This window comes from Apostichopus japonicus, chromosome 11, assembly GCF_037975245.1.
Source record: "Apostichopus japonicus isolate 1M-3 chromosome 11, ASM3797524v1, whole genome shotgun sequence".
NCBI classification, from domain to species: Eukaryota; Metazoa; Echinodermata; class Holothuroidea; order Aspidochirotida; family Stichopodidae; genus Apostichopus; species Apostichopus japonicus.
The window spans coordinates 25,609,263-25,624,331 of record NC_092571.1 but is presented as its reverse complement, the minus strand read 5'-3'; the positions used below and the strand labels follow the sequence as shown (position 1 = coordinate 25,624,331).

Genomic DNA, 15,069 nt, shown 5'->3' with positions numbered 1-15,069 from the left:
TCCAGCCCGGCCTGTGTTTTTAATAATATCGGGAGAGTCAAATTATTTCTCCCTTCTTGCAGTGCATAATTTTGTCTGGACTGGATGGTTGTAATGTTTTAAGTGGAAGGATCAAGTCTCTATATATCGGATGGAACTTCAGTTCTGTTTTCTGCTTAAAATTACGTTTGTTGTGAGAAGGTCGTAAAGGATTTTGTTTAGTAACGACTGTCTTCATACCTACTGTTGCGGTACCTGTGTAGAAGATATTTCTAATTTATTGATACCAGGAGCCTTAAGTGCCACATGTTTACAACATTATACTACAGCTCTTGATCATTGCAATTCTGCCATAGTTTGAGAATTTCCCCCCGAAGGACTTATTGTTTCAACCGGCGGCCTACAGTTGCATTTATAATGTGATTATCAAAGCTGTTTGTAGTTTGTGAAGAGATGATTACCGTATTCAAGCAGTATGCAGTAACTTTAATTAAATTACAGTGTAAATGTTGTGAGCATTGTAAACTAGCTTTGCAAGACAGCACAGAGTGTAGGTCCGATCCAAAGCATCAATGACTTACAGTAACAGGAAAATTGATCTCTTTTAATTTCACAACATTTTAAATATATCTGTCCGTCGTATGTACATAGCAGGTACTGAGACAGTTTTTAATGAAGAACGTAAAAGCAATTTCCTCATGCGCTCATAACATTGAATGTGTTTTCTTAACTTAAAAAAGGATACTGAGATATTACACTGCTGGGCAATCGTTAAAAAACATCTGTGCACACTTTGACCATCAACTTTGTTAGAAATTTATGACTAGATAACCAGATAATGTGATGACCAGTCGTACCTTCAAAAAACACTTAAATATATCAAATTTTACCCCAAAATTCTGACTCATCAGGTCAGGTGTGTTGAGATTAATATCCGCAAGGAAATTGCCTTACTATACAGTGCATAATGTGATGTCATATGTTGTCTGACAGATATTTATTATGCAGGCAAATACTTCCATGTATGCCGAGACTTATAAAATTTAATTTTTGGTGATTAGGAGGGTGAGAACAAACTTACTGTTCCATACTAAAGAGAGAGAAGATATATTAATTTATTTACTATATTTTGCTTACTTGCTTACCTGTCTCCTTACAACAATAACATTCTTGATCTACTGTACCATGTCTAGGTTGGACTGGTGACCTTTTTAACACCATACACCCTCAGCGACCGGTTATTTACTGCTCAAACTTATTTTCTCTATCAGTTCAAGGACAGACAGTGGTTGTGATTAGAAGGAGTAGATATCAGAGGATGTTGATAATAATTTTGCAAGAGTGAGGTTTTTTCCATCTTTTCTCTACTTGTGTGGGTTTCACTGAGGAAGTTTGTGTGCAGTATATATAGTTACACTTACACAGGGTGTGCAGCATGTTGTTACAGTCAGTTCGTTCAGTGTGGATCTTAATCTACATGTGAATGTACAGCACTTTGTTAGGATAAGTTGTCAATTAAAATATCCACTGGTTACTGTGTATCTGAAGAGCTTCAAGAATAATTTATGCAGTATTGCATATATCAAATTGCCATTAACCTTGATCGAAATATTACAGTACATCAATTTCTAAAGATGCATCTAGCCATTTTTGTGCATAGAATTTTAGTACAGTATTTTGAACACATTTATGACCCAAGTAATTTAGAAACTTGTAAAATTGCTTTATTCAGTTAAAGCACTGATTTTTTCTCTTCAACAACATTTAAGTTTTTTTGGCAATTTCTAATGATTGATGTTAATACTGTCATCAAATTGTCAAGTGCTTACTGTACCTGTTTCCACACAACTGCTGCACTCTAGCATTTGGAACACTTTTACGTTGTCTTTCAAATTCTCTTACTTAATACTAGCATCGATCGGTTAGTAATGAGCTGCCGCCCACCTTCTCAATGCACCAATCAAACTGTTGGAGAGTAGATGACGTCATTGAATATGCATGGTTATTATCGTAGATGAATTCTGATTGGTGCTTATGATAATGCCTGATGGAGAGTAATTGTTAAATTCCTTTTCAAGTATATACAATGTATAACTTGATGAAGTTTAAAAGAGGCAAACTTCTCCTTTCTTGCCAACGATGGCTCTGACATCAGGGCCAGAGATATCCCAGAATCCATTGCACGGGACTTTACTTAAAGGAGGCTCACTGCCGTCATATTTCAAAACTACAGCGGTCATAAAATCTTTCGCACCGGCAGTGTCTTTACAACTCCCAAAGAACCAATCAGGACTGCCCCTCAAAGATTTCAAACAACATTTGACGAAAGCTAAATTGTTACCTCCGGATTTACGGAGGTCGACAACTTTATACAACAACTGGGAAGAAGAGGAAGATCGTGTGGAACCAGAGGCGTTACCTCTCTGCCTGGTTATTCATACGTTGGAGAATGTAGCTCAGGTCGACAAGTTACCCAGACAGAAGGTGATCAGCCTCATCAGGGATGATGGAATGGGATTAAACCATGCATAGGGACAAGGTGGAGGAGGGAATGGGGGGTTGGGGAGGGGCGGGGTGGTGGAAGGGTACAAACCTTCAACAGACATGTGACTTGGATTTGAGGGAGAGAGGACTAAAAAGTACCTTTAAACTTTCCACTAACAAAATGAATCCTCTGTGCATTCAAAACCCAGTTGAATTTTAGCAGCCAAAGCTTTGTTTTAATTACAAGGCTGGTAATTTTTAAACCAAAGGGCACTTTTGAAACCAATTTTTACTTACAATGTAAAAGCAAAGAAACATGGCACTTTCTAATTGCAAAAGTGGAATGAATAGGGTACAAGAACAAAAGAGGCACTTTTGTTGTATTTTTGCAGCATTGGGGACGGTGGAGAGGGCGTATGCCTGCCTTCCCATGTCCCCACAACTTTGTTCCCGAATTTAATGAATTTGTCCTTTTTCATTTTTGATTAATTGTTAATTTTTTATTTGCACTTACTATAATTTGCCACCTTTTTTTTTCTTCCAGGAAAAAGGAAAAGCTGAGACAGAGTATTTCATCCGGCTGAGTATCTTTGATGTCACCTTCAAACGCTTCTTTGGTAAAACATGGACCGGCCCTCGAAAGGTGGTCAAGGCCAAAGGCAACAAGAAGACGTTACTACACTACAACACTGTTAGTATACCGTACTGCGTACCGTGTTTTAACTGATATTAACACATATATATATATATATATATATATATATATATATATGTGTATATATATATATATATATATATGTGTATATATATATATATATATATATATATATATACCTATATATATATTTTACTAAATTTGGCACTAGGGCGAAATTGAACAATAGGAGAGTGGAAATTTGATGCTAAGGCGAAAAATTTGTTTCGCCTTAACGTTTTTACAACCATTTCTAGGCATAATTTTACTGTCGCAAGTACAGTAGTCTTCTCTTGTTCTCCACTATCTAAAACTAGGGTTTGGTTAGTTTTAGGGTCAGAGGTTAGGGAGTATATGAGGAATTAATGTTTTATTTTAGTGTGCAAATCAATGGGGAATTCGCCCAACCGTTGAATTTAGCCGAATACATATACTGTATATATATATATATATCATAAAGAAAATCTATGTTTACTCCAAAGGAAAATATTATTAGAGAAAACCAGAGAAATAAGATTGACTCATCCCAGGGGGACCGAAAATTCCAACATATTTTCGAAAACTTTACTCCTTATTTGTCAATTATGAGTCATTTCTTATTCTCTGGTTTTCTCTAATAATATATAACTAGATTACAGTTTAGATGCATTGAAATTCGTTCTTTCCTTTCTTTGTTGATTTCTTTCTCTCTCTTTCCGTTCCTTCAAGCATTTTCTTAATATGTAGTTGTTTCCCGGCACTTTGTAAAGATTTCTTGGATACAAAACTACAGTAAATATGAGGTACTAGTTAATTGCATTTAAAGTGTCAGTCAGTTCTACAGCCTAAGAATGTCAATCTACTTTTTTTTTGTCCAGATGGTAAATCTTCTCAAAGGAATTCCTTCAAATTCAGAGGGAAAAAATACATATCAATCATCTCACAGTAAAAAGCTGTACAAAATGGTGGAATTTGCTACACAAATGCAGATATACTGTATATATAGATCCACTCTATGCAGTTTCTGTAAACAGTATCTTTTAGTATGATAGAAAAGAATTAAAATAATATCTCCCTCGATCTGAAATTGCTAATGAGCAGTCATCAAGCTACCTTTTCATTCTTTAATATGTATTTTGTCAGCTAATGATGAATAGCTCCTTTCTCTCTTAAAGCTTCCAAATTTTTTGTACTGCTTGTTTTTCAACCTAATCTGTTACTCTAAATTGCTCAATTGTCTGTTTTCCATCATCCAAATTATTTTTAAATAGAAGTTCCAATTTACCTGCAGGAGCCGTGCTTTGCACGGCTCGAACAGGTGTGCCACTCTGACCATGCTATGATGAATCACACACAGTTAATCAAATCAAAAAAATTATTTTCATTTGAAGCTTAACATTTTTATGGCAGTGTATCCTTGACTCCCTGGCTGACTTAAGGTACTGTAACTATGGCAACCGAATTTTCATACGTTCCCATAAATAGTTGTAAATTACGGGTGGAAACTCCGACATCGGTCTTAGGCAGATGCAAATTGAAAATAATATTTTAGCAGTCAGCACACACACTCAACCATCATCATCTTTAATAGCTGATATGGTAGCTATCTTGGTAAAATTCAACTTCCCCAATCAGCTATGCAAAGACTTGCTCCGTTTGGGAGATATACTAGTGCAAAAATCATGCCTGGGAGCTGTCATTTTGTCAGTAAACAGATCTTTGAGAGAAGTACAAAAAAATATCTGAAACCTTTTACTTTGTCTTTGGTTTTCTTGTCAAATTTTCAAGGTAAAGTGTTTGACAATGAAAGAAATGCCATCATAAGGTCTTGTTAAGAGTTTCAATGGTTTGGATTCAGCATTTGCTGCAAAACCCATCACCATGACAGAAAATAAACATTGTAAAAAAAAAAAAATGGGAAAATGAGGCATATGTGGGTCAATGATGTCATATTTAGACTTGATCAAGTCATACAGCCTTATGTGTGTGTCAAGGAACGTTAAACCTGTGATATCTCCCAAGTGGAATAATGTTTGTCATACAGTAGCTGTGCCACACTTGTTTATGACATTTATATCTATCGCATAGACTAATTATTATGGTAGGAGAATTTTTGTCTCTCCTAAAGATTGTTATTATTTGGCAGTATTTTGTCATTTATTTCCTTCATCCTTGTCAAATTTTCTTTAGAAACAATCCTTGCCATCAATAGATAGACTTTGTTGACAGTCATTATCTTTGTTGCCTCACTTACCTGTCTCCATGCAACTACTGCACTCTCACTCGACTTTAGGATGACCTGGTGACCTTTGACATTGACCCTCCCATGGTGACTGGTCACCTTAGGTCAACATACCCCCTATTCATTCTTCCTGCTGTCTATTGTTCCACAACTCCAAAAGTGTCTAGTTTTGTGTTTCAATGGATGAATAAAGGCATAATTTTAGTCGTGATATGTTATCATTCATGAAAAGAGAACAAATTTGAGCTCCAGTAATGTTTCTATAGCTAAATCCAGTTTTCAAGATATTTACATTTATCAGATAAGTCTGGTATATGTTCCCATCGAGTTTTGTGTTGCAACTGATGAAGTGACCTAATGACCTGTGTATTAGAGTTAATAGTCCAGTCACTTTGATCAGTGACCCTCATTTGTTTAAAGGGTCATTTCACAAAATAAATAAAAGCGATATAAATATCAAACCTGGACTGATAGCAATGTGAGTCAATGGTCTATAATATATCAAATTTTAAATTTTTACCCAGAGCTTCCAAGATCTTTCTATGTACATTATCTTGTACGTACAGTAAGCTAGGTGGCAGCATCTAGCAATTCAAATAAGTTTTTAAAAGAAATCTACTTCTGACACTGTTTGTCATTTATGATAATTTCATATGTACCACATTTAAGTTTTATCCGCATGAATTTGCTTTTCTTTTTTCACAATGTATTAATGACATTTATTTTGGTTTTTTATTTTCCGTTTCAGCCCGTGTACTTTCACACGTCACTAACGGAGCCAAATATCGTCCTGGTGGCAGAGATCGTTGGGATCGTGGAGGACAAAAATGGCCGGATACATCACCTCTCCTGTGGTTGGTCCGTTTTGAGGATATTTCAACAAGGTAATTAGACATTGAAGTGAAATCAATGTTGACATGACTACAGCTCTTGATATATGCAAGCCTAACATGTTTTGTACAACTAATTCCATGACTTCTATATATAATGTTCAAGTCAGACTTTAATGAAATTCAGTTCAGTTCAGGTAGTCCAGTGTGAAAAATTTTCAATCAATTTGGAAAATAGAACCTTTTCAATAAAACTTGAGAAAATGATGAAAGCTCTGGATATAAATGTGTTTTTTAAATGAAATATTCTAAAACTAGGTTTGTATTGCATCGTTTTTTTTCAAAGTTGTTATGCTTTCTATTATTGCACACAGCCGTTAGCTTAGAATGAAGGTGATGTCGTCTACAATTATTATAGATATTCTTCACAATCCTTATTAAATCATATTGTGTGCCTTCATTGACTTATATTTAAAAGGTAATGATTGCCAAAGCAGATAATTTTAGGAAACAATATTATAGGAAACTACAGGACAGGTACAGTACCAAGTGATACCAAATAGCAAGAATGGTTTTGTTCAGAAAATTCATGATCATTACTTGTAAATTTATGTCAGGATGTTGCTGATATTATGTAAACAATTTTTGTGATGGTTCCAGGTAAATGTTCATGTACCTGTATTATTTACTGTTTACTTCAACAAATGGAGAAAAACTGTTTAAAAACAATTTTTGTTGTTAAATGATTATATGTCAGTGACGTAATTGGTAAAATGTTTAGGTAACTTCTTTTTTTTAAATTGCAAGTAAATAAAGTACTTGCTATTAAGCAATCATCATCGTGTTAATGCATTTATCGAATTCTTTCAGGAGAATTTGTTGACGCGTCATCCGGAAGCCCCGCCCCGGTGAAGCGTGTTGATGTATTTCATGGATCACCGAGGGCACTGTTGTATCTGGACGATGACATTGAAGGTTAGTGGGTATTTTTGGTAAATTTAACAACATAGAAACTTCTAGATATGCTGTAATGACCACCGTGTTTCAATCACTAACAAATCATTTTTTACACATTTCTGTTATAATTTGGAATATGTTCTTAGCTCGGTCATTATTTAGTGCTCACAAGTTGTCTATCATCAAGTTTTTCATTTTCTCAATTTTAAGACTTTTGTAGACGAGCTATTCAAGACCCTTAGACACGTATGAGTGGTCTTTAACTGATTGAGAATGACTATGACACACACAAGAAACAAATCCAGAAACTGAAAATTGTGAGAAAATTATAAAGAATCTTTGAAAGAACAACGAGAGACTTTTGGCTACAAACGAATTCGAACCAGTGGTGTATTTAAGAAGTTCATCCAAGCCTTGTGGAGAAGATATGTAGAAAACGAAAAGCAAAATCATGATCTGGTCGGTTGGAAAGTGTCAGATGTCGAAAGCCTAAATTTTTGCTTTACGTAATAGAAATATCGTCTCTGATCTTGACAGGTCACAAACTGATTACCCTGGTAGCAGACTGCCAGCTCTGCTACAGCATCAAGACTCATCGTCTGATGGAGAAAATCTCTCATCTCATACCAGAGAACGCCTTCTTCTCAGGGTCGGACGTCGTACCCGGAGTTGCCGTAGCTGATGGTAAGACAACTTTGTTGATAAAAGTTATAATCGTGTAAAAGTAGGTTGGCCTGACGTTTCGATCCTAGCAGGATCTTCTTCAAAGGCTAAATGACAAGTAACAGTAACAGACAGGACAAAAACACGCACAGAATACAGACAGGTTAGTGAACAAGGTGAACTCAAAGAGATAGATGTAAGGGGATTAGTAGACACGAGATGGAGAGAAGAAAGAAAAAACCCAACATGGGACAAGGAGAGGTAGGAGATAAACAGTGGAGGAACAAAGAGAGGATTAGACGAAAGTTATAAGCATCACAAAACAGAAAACCATGGTGAAAATCCCAAAGCATCTCTTTCGAAAGTTTCAGGTTGCCTATAAGGCAAGCTGTGTCTGTGTTATGACTGTGTCTATATTCAGAATTCATTTCAGTTTTAGAAAATGCTAAAGTCTTTTAAAAATGGAGAAAGTGGTGGTTTTAGTCGCAGGAGCCGGAGACGGCTTCTCAAGCGATGTGAGTTTGTTGACGTTTTTCTGTTTAGCTCAACAAATATGTATCAGAGAATTTAAAGGAAGACCTGTTACTGCAAAAGTACGGTTTACTTTTCAGTTTCCCATTTAGCCAAGAAATCACCCATTATGATTTTATGGTTTGAGTTTTAGAAACATGATGTTTGGGCGAATTGTAGACAAATTTGATGAATCTATGGTCTATACCTTAATTGAGAGATTTCCGGTTGTCAAGTTTTTGACTGAAAATTGGTCGTCGCAACATGAGGTTGCATCCTGTGTTCTCTCTTATTATCAGAAATAGATGCATTAGAATAAATTTTCCTCAATTTGTGAGTTTCAAGATGAAGTACTTTGTTAATATCATTTTGATCGTGACGAAACAATGGAATAACTTGATTTAGTTATGCATCATAAAAATTCCATGTAATATGAGCAACTTGTTTTTCTTCAAATTATGCAGAGATATGTCAGTTTTTAACAACCATGGTCAATTCAACATTCATAAACATCAGAATTTGCTAAATGCAATATAGAAAAACATTTGCACCCAGTTTTTGATAAATAAGTTCCATCTGTTTGCTTCTAGATGGAGACAACTTTCGGAAACCTAAGCCGCTGAAGAAGATCCATGGCGTACTTGACAAAATAAACATTGTGTTACCACCATCGGTAGAGAAATTTGAGGAAGATCTGTGTCAATTAGTGAATGCAGACAGAATGGCAAAGGTAAGTTTGAAGGTGTAGAAAAAACAATGAAGTGTATAAATGAAGTGAATTACCCCCAAAAAAATATTAATGACTCTTTGAAAAAATTCTGGTTTCAAAAGTCACAGATCAATAAAAAATTTTAAAAATTAATCAGGATATTTATTGTGCCCCAAAGTTCAAACAATCTGAGAAATGCTAATGTATCTGGATTTTACCTTCCTGAAAGATCTTGTCAACGAAAATGTAGGATTCAGTCTGTAATTGATATCTATGAACTGTTTAAATCAATCCAGGTAAAATTTGGATATATTATAATTAATTCCTTTATATATAAAGGAATTCCTTTAATTTGGTGATAACATGTGTCTCATTATCTCATGATTAAAAGCTTGTTGCTTTACTATGATCCAAATCGTTGTGAACTATATCGTAGTTACATCTTTAGTGTCTGTTAACTGTACCATGATTAGGGTTAATAAGTTGAGGAGGGGAATGGGGGGGGGGGGTTAGGAGAGGAGATGGGGTAACAGAGGCAAACCATCAATTTAAACCAAAAGACATTAATTACAGTTTACAAGAGTGGGGGGGTGGAGAGCAAATGGGATAACAGAGGCACACCATCAATTTAAACCAAAAGACATTAATTACAGTATTTACAAGAGTGGGGGGGGGGGTGGATAGGAGATGGGATAACAGAGGCACACCCTCAATTTAAACCAAAAGACATTAATTACATTAATTACAAGAGAATCAAACTTTCTTTATACCGTACGCAGGAAAATATCCAGGCCGATCGAGCCGCTGTGAAAGTTGCGGAGAGACGCCTCCATGTGAATCTTCACAATGGATGGGAGTACGTGGACAAGCCGCAAATAGTCATGTTAGATGCAGATGTCTTCACGAGAGGAGGAAACAGGGGCAGTCTCTCGAGGGGAAAGCACAAATCTGGAATGTCAGGGTCAAGGTAAATGAGCATGTACACCCTCCCTCTCAACGCACCCCACCTTCACCGCCTTCCTTAAGCCAAACAAACATTCTTGTTCATTAGCTTCATTTAGAGAGAAAGTATGAGGATTTTAATACAGTTTCATTTACATGTTTTTTGTGAGGAATAACTTGTTAACTTTTCAACTTTTCAAATTTACCTCTCCGTAGTGTTTTATATAAACACAACTTATTCATTCGTTAGTAACGCTAATTTTTTTTGGGGGGGGGGAGGGGGCAGAATTTTCTTCTTTTTTATGGTCTACAAAAGGAAAATAATGTTGTGCAGATTTAGTGCAATGAACCATACAAGAAAGTAAACTTTCTAAAAGTATCCATGCAGCTGTCTTAAATTAGAATATGAAAAATGACCTCAAAACAAAAAGAAGGGTTTACACCCCTGTCTGTGTTGAATTTGACAGTGCTAGTGTTATTTCTTGTTTGTCTTACAGAGAAAGCCTTTTATCTTCGCTACAAGTCAAGAGCAAGATTCAGCTGAAGTCTCTTGTGGACGATCCTTTGTACGCTGTCCTCTTCCTTCTGGAGTACATCGTTACTATACCGGTATCCGACCAGGAGAAAAAGGTAAACGGTCAAGACCCAAAATGTAACTACAATTTATCATGACAAGTTATACACAGTTTCAAATAACACTGCTAGAGCAAAGGTAATTCTGTAACCGAATTTGGTTACCATAGCAACTGTTGATATGTCACTTTGTATAGTACAAGGTGAATTTGACACACTATGAAGGTTTTGAAATTCAGCACTGGCAGCATAGTTAGCAAGCTGCTGTAAAATTATTCAGATGTGTTGCTTCGTCACTTTCCTCTTTTCAATTTCTTCTATTCCTTGTCTTCTTTCCTCCAATTCCCTTCCCTTCCTCCCTTCCCCTGCCCACCCTCCCCTTCCTTCCCCCTTCCCCTGCCATCTTCCCCATCCTTCTCCTCTTTGCAACCCCCTTTCCCTGTCTCTTTCTTTTCCAATTCCCCTTTTACCAAACAATTTGCCCTTTTCAAGCTTCTGCTTTGATCCATAGAAAAAAGCACATTTCGAACTACAATCCCCTAAATTCTAAAGCAAAGTTTTGAGTTTCCTCTGAGAATATTGTCAATGGCATTATACCAATAAGATGTAGCTCCGTAGCCTAATCTGTCCATATTTCATTTACAAAAAAATCCAAGGGAATCTTTAAAGTCTTCAAAAAGTGTTTATTTTGGCAGACAATTTGTCGGTTATGCTAATGTAATAATAGAAAAAAAAGGTTGACATTTATAGGAGAAGGGAAGGGAAGGGAAGGGAAAATGGCAAAATGGATGATTTAAAATGAAAGGGTATGATATCATATTACTTTAACTGTTTGATATAGTAGTTGCATGAATTACTAGGACTTTCTCATTTCACTGATAACAACTCCCTAACAGTGATATTGTACCGATGTTGCTACTTTCATTCTCTCACTTCATCTCAATTAGCTGGCTGGGAGCATGAGACGGTCTCAAACCCAAAGTTATTTCATAAGGTGGGCTGCGTGGACCCCAGACCTCTCCCAGCCAACCAGGGACGTCTCTATGCCATTGGAGGGCGGATTAGCTCATAATCCCGATCAAGTTTTAATCTATGCAAAACCGGATGATACAGAGAAAGGCAAAGATCATGGAGGAACAATCAGTTTTAGTTTCAAGTTAAAGGTTCGTTTATTCGTTTATTTTATATTTGTTGTGATGTCATTGTTTATTAGAATCAAGTATTTATGTTAACAGATTACCTATTTGATGGAAGGCTATTATTGGCAAGAGTTAGTTATAACTGTAAAAAATCTATAGTTAGGAACAAGATGTTGGTGTGAGATTTTTCAAATAGCAGTGTAAAATATTTTCCGTGTAAATGTCTGTAAGAAGATTCCTTTAAAATGTTTATGAACAAATGTGTTATTCATTTAATAATAAATGAATAACATGTTTGTTTATAAACATTTAATGTAAGTGTTTCCTGCTTTAAAAATTTGTAGTTGTCACAACAACAACAACAACAACAACTTGTTCCTGCAGTAAAAAGTTCAAAAATTATTACATTTTTCTTTTTCCGGTGACATTGTAATCACTTACCAGATTTGACAAATACAAATTTATAAGTGTTTTAAACTTTGTCGTAATCTTCAGAAAGAGGGAAACTCTCGACCGATTTCTCCCACGTCAGGAAGCGTAAGCTCGCCTCGTATGTTGGTAAGGAGGGTTCGTGGGTGTCTTTACTTACCCTCACTGGCACCTATACACTACTAACAAATTTCATTTTGGTGTAAAGATTACAGCACTCGGTCTCTACCGACTTGCTCTATGAACCTTTTTTTTCCCTGGAGTACAGGGTATTCACAGATCATGTTCAATTCATATCTACAACACCGGTCTCACATCATTTTATTACTCGACTAACATTTTGGCATCGTAAATCAGGTTGAAACAAACCTGAGAATGTCTAAATTTATTCCTTACTTGTGGAGGGTTTTCTAATGATTGTTGCCACATTTTCACCATTGAGCCATGCAAATGTTGCGTTAAAGATGGACAATTAACCCACCTGTATTCTGGGTCACTTCACAGGTTTGCAGTGTGTTGTGCGACTTCTTCCTTTAGTCTGGTCAATGGACATGACACTTTTGTAAAGTGGCCCTGGGACTGGTAGAAATGTTAACAAAAACATGAGATAACTGTATAGACACTAGAAATGGTAGGATCAGCTGATTAGTTCATAATCTACCACAAGTAGCCATTCTAACCAATGATATCTATCCCTCTAATCCCCAGGCTGGATGAAGGGGCTGGATGAAGGGGGTGGGGGGCCCCCCACCCCCTTCATCCAGCCCCTTTGTGTTTGACAATCGATCAGATATATCATTACTACAAATTATCAAAGTACTTTGCTGTGATCTATTTCACTTTTTATTACACCAAACACCATGAAGAGATATATTGCCTGCTATATAAGCTCTGTACTTTATATGCACACAAAATTTCTGTTGGGAAGGCATGATAATACTTCTTATGCAACTGGATGCTCTTCATGACTAAAGCAATACATCCACGTCGTATCAGCTCCATGTAAAGATAACATAGTTCAATGTATTCATTCCCTCATCCATGTACTCATGTTTATGGGAAATTTATTCTCACCCACGGTTCAACTGACTCATACTTATCTTCAACTCTTAATCAGAATAATAACTTCTGCCCCGACCATGATACGCAACTCATGTTTTGTGAACAGGGCCAATTGGCAGACTGATTTCCAGCTCAGAACTGGTACCTTGATACCGTCTGAGGCGCTTCGGTGCCATCAGTTTGAGATGTTAAAGGCACCGATTTCCTCCTTGTTGTCAAAAGCAGTCTAGTTTTGTCCGAGATGCTGTATGTGGTGCTTGTTTGAATGCCCCAGCACCACAGGTTGGTTCACCCAGCCGATAGCAATTTATGCCCCAGTTTGACCCTTTACGTCAAGGTGTATCTGCTGTGAAAGTGTTGTTGTGTTTGAGTATTATCTCTTTGTCGTGTCTTCCTCTAATCCTCTTCTTGGAAAGTATCAGACACCAAACAGCTTTCGTAATGCAGATGTTGTCTTCTAAATACTAACTCTCGATGTTCTTTTTTCTTTTCTATTCTTTAAAAAAATACAGATTCATACTCCAAATAGTTTTGTTTTGTGGTGCAGATAGCTAGCAGGAGAATTTAATGCTGTTGTATTTATTTATTTATTCATAGATTCATACTACAAATGTTTTTGTTTTGTGCTGCAAATACCTACGAGGAGAATTTAATGCTCTTGTATTACTTTATATATTTACTTATGTTATGTCAGAAATCACAAGCTACCTTTCAGTCTGTAAAACAGGGAGCTTATTCCCGAGTGCAAGACGAGGCAGAAACCACTTTGTATCCATATTCATCCCTCTACATCAAGGAATAATGTCGCGCAATTCAGTGACATATTAAACAAACTTTCAACCTAACATTCCTTTTTACTACCTTTTCGAATAGAATATGAAATTGTTGGAAAGTAGAAAATTGTCAGACTTTAAACATTTATGAACTCTTGCTATATGAATAAAAAATTGTAACGCAATGCCGCAACCCCCACCTACCCCCGCCCCCCTTAATAACCTGACATTTCCAGAGCAGGGACATATTTGTTTCGATAAAAAAATACTTTCTATATTTACCCTCTTACTGTGTTAATCAACAAGTCTGTCAAGGATCAATACAAACTTGTGAGAGCATTTGATGTTATTACTTCTCATCAATTTTCCTTTTCCATAACATTTCCTTTTCATGACAGGATCTAAAACCACCATCAGGAGGTCAGTTTTCTTCCATGATGTCCCTGCCCTCACAGACCAGTGAAGGATCGGCTCTTCATGAGGTCAATGCTCCCCTCAGCGGAAAGCCACCATTAGGAAGGAGTCCAAGAAGGTAAATGTCTTACGTGAAGATGATAACTCTCACTCCTTAAATCAGTTGTTCAAAAGATCTACCTGATAAATATTACTCTCCCCGACACACCCTTTGAGTTGGATATTATTAAATTGGACGACACAAAAATAAAGGGATTTGCTTACAGTCTGCGATTAAATCACGTTCAACTTATTAAGTTGAAACATTTTCAAATGTCATGTGTTGATCAGGTGACTTAAATTGGTAGTTAAACAGAAATTTAATTAAACCTTTCAATATTTTAATGACCACGATATAAATATGCATTAGAAAAGAAGAGGCCCATCGCCCAGTTATCCACACCTTCGCTTCCAATTGTCCATTAGAATTGTTTTTGTTTGTGAAGGATGCATGTGAAGGATATGCATTTTTAATTTTTTCATGGAAATGGATTATTTTCTTCATGGAAATTCATGTTTTGTTCATAGAAATGCATGATTTTTGTTCATGGAAATGCATTAATTTCCCTTCGGATGTATACCCTTAAATTTATGCATATCTGCGATAGTAAGGTTGATTGCCGATTGTCTTAATTGTTTACTTTGTCTTTA

General features: G+C 36.2%; 1 protein-coding gene across 4 annotated transcripts in view; it reads left to right on the top strand.

Moving 5' to 3' along the window:
* The window catches only part of LOC139976154 (nephrocystin-4-like), a 55,912-nt gene that overhangs the window by 16,585 nt on the left and 24,258 nt on the right, over positions 1–15,069 (top strand). For 2 of the 4 annotated variants that reach the window (XM_071984627.1, XM_071984626.1), the window contains exons 3-12: positions 3,008–3,154; positions 6,127–6,262; positions 7,079–7,183; positions 7,703–7,849; positions 8,929–9,068; positions 9,827–10,014; positions 10,487–10,619; positions 11,510–11,725; positions 12,197–12,259; positions 14,364–14,497. In XM_071984627.1, coding sequence (XP_071840728.1) covers positions 3,008–3,154; positions 6,127–6,262; positions 7,079–7,183; positions 7,703–7,849; positions 8,929–9,068; positions 9,827–10,014; positions 10,487–10,619; positions 11,510–11,725; positions 12,197–12,259; positions 14,364–14,497 — 1,409 coding nt within the window. Of the gene's footprint in view, positions 1–1,971; positions 2,464–3,007; positions 3,155–6,126; positions 6,263–7,078; positions 7,184–7,702; positions 7,850–8,928; positions 9,069–9,826; positions 10,015–10,486; positions 10,620–11,509; positions 11,726–12,196; positions 12,260–14,363; positions 14,498–15,069 lie in introns of those variants that run through there. The other 2 variants (XM_071984624.1, XM_071984625.1) reach the window with 2 other exon arrangements.